Here is a 3685-nt window from a genome sequence, read left to right as displayed (position 1 = left end):
CGATGGTGGGCCGGCCGGGCGGCGGGGAGCCGCACGGGCCTCGCTGTCGGGGCCAGGCAGGGGCGGGGGGAGAAGTGGAGCAGATTCACCCGCGGCGGCTTCCTCCTCTACGTGGAGCTCCTCCCCCCCGCGAGTCCCCGCTTCTTGTACATCCTATTCATCATGGCAGCAGCTCCACAGGTGCTTCTGTCTCTGTCCTGTTCACACTGGTCCTCCTCCTTCATCTGGATTGCCAGCCAATTGATATGAAGATCAACAGGGCTTTTGGATCCTTAGTGAGCTCATTTCAGCATGCCCAGGAACATGACCTCCTCCAACTGGAAATTCTTCAAATCTTTTAAATCCCACATGGTCCATAATGGGGAATGCTGAAGACAAATTACTTTTAGGGGAATATAACCCAGGTTTTTTTTTTAATGTGCTAGTTCAAACCAGAATGACTTGCTTGAGGATTTTGAAAACTGTGTTTTGTCTCTGTCTTCATCCCATGATGACCCCATCTAGTTCAGCTGGCCGGCAGGGATGAGCATGGGCCATGCACTGCGCAGAGCTGGCTTTCCACATTGAAAAAGGCTGTCATGGGGCATCCACACTCTCCCCATGCTCTGATCCTGGCAGCTACCTGGCCCTCTCATTTGCTAGCGTGACCTCAAGGCGAAAGGGGAGGAGAGTTTGCTGCCACCCAAGTTGTCCTCCTCTTGCTGACTCCCATGCTGAGCTGCTTGGAGCAGGCTCCTCATCAGCTACTTTCTGGCCTCCATAAAATAAGAAGTGCATATCATGCATGCTCTCTTTGGACCTCCACCTTGGGATCTTGCCAACCCTCACTAGTGGTAACCTGTAGCCTCCTTGATCACCTCTCAATGGATGAGCTTGCAAGTTTCTCTCCTGCCCTGAGCATCCACCTTTCAGGGATGGGTAAGTCCTTAGATAGAGGGGATGGCCCAGAATGAAACTTCACCTGCCCATCTGCAAGACACTGGGCACTGAGTGACTCACCTTGGGTGTGCCAGCAGTTACTGTCTGGATGGATAAGCTGGCAGGCTGTGAATTGCCTGGGAGAGACGGCAACGGGGTACAGCTAGAACATACCATCATTCTTTGTTCATGTAAACACAGTTTTGTAGCATCAGGATCAACCCCACCAAGGGCTTTCCAGACAATCAGTGTTTAGTTTTAGACATAGATCAAGATGGGTAGTCATGTTAGTCTGTCTGTAGCAGTAGAAAAGAGCAAGAGTCCATTAGCACCTTAAAGACTAACAAAATTTGTGGCAGGGTGGGAGCTTTTTGTGAGTCATTGCTCACGATCTGAAGATTGTCTGGAAAGCCCTCAGTGGGGTTGTTAGTCTTTAAGGTGCTATTGGACTCTTGCTCTTTTCTTCTAGTTTTTAGATGTGTTACAGCATTTGTTATGCATAACCGTCCTCTCAACAGGGCTGCCGTTGCAGAAATATTTCTATCTTCTCACTATTCAAATAGCAATGTTCTCTCGCTGGGAATCCTGATCCCTTCCCTTGCTATTGTACAAGTTGTGTAGAACGTAATAATCTATTGGGTAGTTCCCTTGCCTTCCCTCATCCAGCCCTATTTAGCGTACGCATGCCCATTACTGATATGGAGCCGGTGTGGTGCAGTGGTTAGAGTGTCTGACTAGGATCTCGGAGACCCAGGTTCAAATCTCCACGCTGCCATGGAAGCTCGCTGGGCGATCCTCACCACTCTCTCGGCCTAACTTGCCTTGTAGGTTGGTGGTTGCGAGAACAAAATAGAGGAGAGAGAATGACATCGTAAGCCACTTTGGGTCCCTATTAGGGAGAAAAGCAGGGTAAATATAAATGGGTTGAGAACAACTACCATATTAGCATTAAAAACTAGATTTAAAAAAATCTGAGGAAGTGTTGTATTTTGTATGAACTCTTCAGATTTGGAAGAGAGAAGGAGTAAGCCCAGATTTAGGTAAAGGGGCAGAAAGCTACCTCTTTCTCATTCTGTGTAGTCTCCGGTCTAGTCGAGCGAGATGTTCAACAGGAGGGGATGGATAGATTTCAATGCTGAATCTCACCTCTCTTCTTCTATATAGGGTGTTGATGGTGTTCCTGGTGAGAAAGGTGACATGGGGGATCCTGGACTTCCAGTGAGTATGGCAAGCATGAGTTGAGGGGCGTAATCTCTCAATGCCCTCCACACACTGTTGTTGATTGTGTTTTGGTTTTTTTATGGCCAAAGTGGAACTGTATACAGTTAAAACAGATGTAGAGTGTCACTACATTATAGATTTCAGCTGGTTTAGCTATCATTCCCTTTCCCAGGGAACCCTGAAAACTGTAGTTCTAAGGCATTGATTTCCAACATAATGCATCTATGGGTGACATGGTACCCAATGCTGTGTTTCTTGGGGCCCACTTCCTTCTTCTCCAAAGTGAAGTGCTGGTCTTGACTTTCCTGCACCTGAAAACAGAAGCCAAGAGCTATCTTATCTGTATCTACAGGAAGCACCCATTCAGGGAACAGTTTCGACATCACAGGAAGACAGTTGAGTTGGAAACTTCCAAAATTTTGTGACTGGCCTCAGCCCCGGTGGCAGCCATTTTGTGTTTAGCTGTACCACCCAAGGCAACATTCTCTTTTTTCCAAATTCCAGAAGTGCTCATTTCCTAACAAAGTTAGGGACTTCTATCCTTGAGAGCCAGTGTGGTATAATGGTTAGCGTGTCAGACTAGGATCTGGGAAACCAAGGTTTGAATCCACACTCTGCTGTGGAAGCTTGCTGAGTAAGCTTGGGGCAGTCACATATTCTCAGCATATCCTACCTCAAAGGGTTGTTGTGAGGATAAAATAGAGGAGAGGAGAATGATGTAAGGTGGAGTACAAATGAAGTAAATCAATAAAGGGAAATAACTAAACATAACACTAATTCTTAGTGATTTTGTGTGGTGAAATGACTTCACCATACACATTTTAATATGTTATAGATTGGGGTCCCCAACCTTTTTACACCTGTGGGCACCTCTGCAATTCTAACACAGGGTGGAGGGCCCAACCACAAAACGACTGCTGCCGAAGGTGGAGCAAACCACAAAAGGGTTGTCATGGGAAGCAGAGCCATGCACATGAACGAACACATGGGAAGCCCAAGTACAGGGGGAAAGGGGGATAATTTTTAAAAGATACTGGGGAATAGGAGTGAGAGAGAATAAAACTAACACAGTAGTGGCACCTGTCAATGAAACACCATAATTTCAGTCTTCACAGCCAATCAGCTCCAGTGGCCAGTTAGAAACCTTGCTTGGTGGGCGGCATTGGGACCATGGGCACCATGTTCGGGAAGTTCACGTTTAGCTCTTTAATATATACGTGAAGGAGGAACACATAGACTTGTGTAGACATTTAAAATAATGTGCTCTCTGGTTTATTTTTAGGGACCCCCGGGAGCTTCTGGGGAGCCAGGTCCTCATGGACCACCAGGGAAGAGGGTAAGTTTCCGTTTCAAGGGAGGAGGAGATCTACAACACAGCACCTTCTTTTTCGGCCCCGGCCCCAGCCTGCTGGAACATGCTCCTGATTGAGATCAGGGCCCTGCGGGAGCTGTTACAGTTTCACAGGCCCTGCAAAACAGAGCTGTTCCACCAGGCCTTTGGCTGAGGCCGTGGGCATCTACTAGCTGGCCTCCCTATTGCTGCTGC

At 47.6% G+C, this 3685-nt stretch overlaps 1 protein-coding gene across 1 annotated transcript in view; it reads left to right on the top strand.

Moving 5' to 3' along the window:
- Positions 1-3685, top strand: part of LOC107109547 (collagen alpha-1(XI) chain-like) — a gene marked incomplete at its 5' end in the record, with an annotated part of 60691 nt that overhangs the window by 17409 nt on the left and 39597 nt on the right. Inside the window, 2 exons of the mRNA XM_015410208.1 lie at positions 2083-2136; positions 3422-3475. Coding sequence (XP_015265694.1) covers positions 2083-2136; positions 3422-3475 — 108 coding nt within the window. The remainder of the gene's footprint in view (positions 1-2082; positions 2137-3421; positions 3476-3685) is intronic.

The sequence above is a fragment of the Gekko japonicus genome, unplaced genomic scaffold (genome assembly GCF_001447785.1).
Source record: "Gekko japonicus isolate JY-2015 unplaced genomic scaffold, Gekko_japonicus_V1.1 scaffold945, whole genome shotgun sequence".
NCBI lineage: Eukaryota > Metazoa > Chordata > Lepidosauria > Squamata > Gekkonidae > Gekko > Gekko japonicus.
The sequence above is the reverse complement of the archived record's forward strand: the minus strand, read 5'-3'. Positions and strand labels throughout refer to the sequence as shown.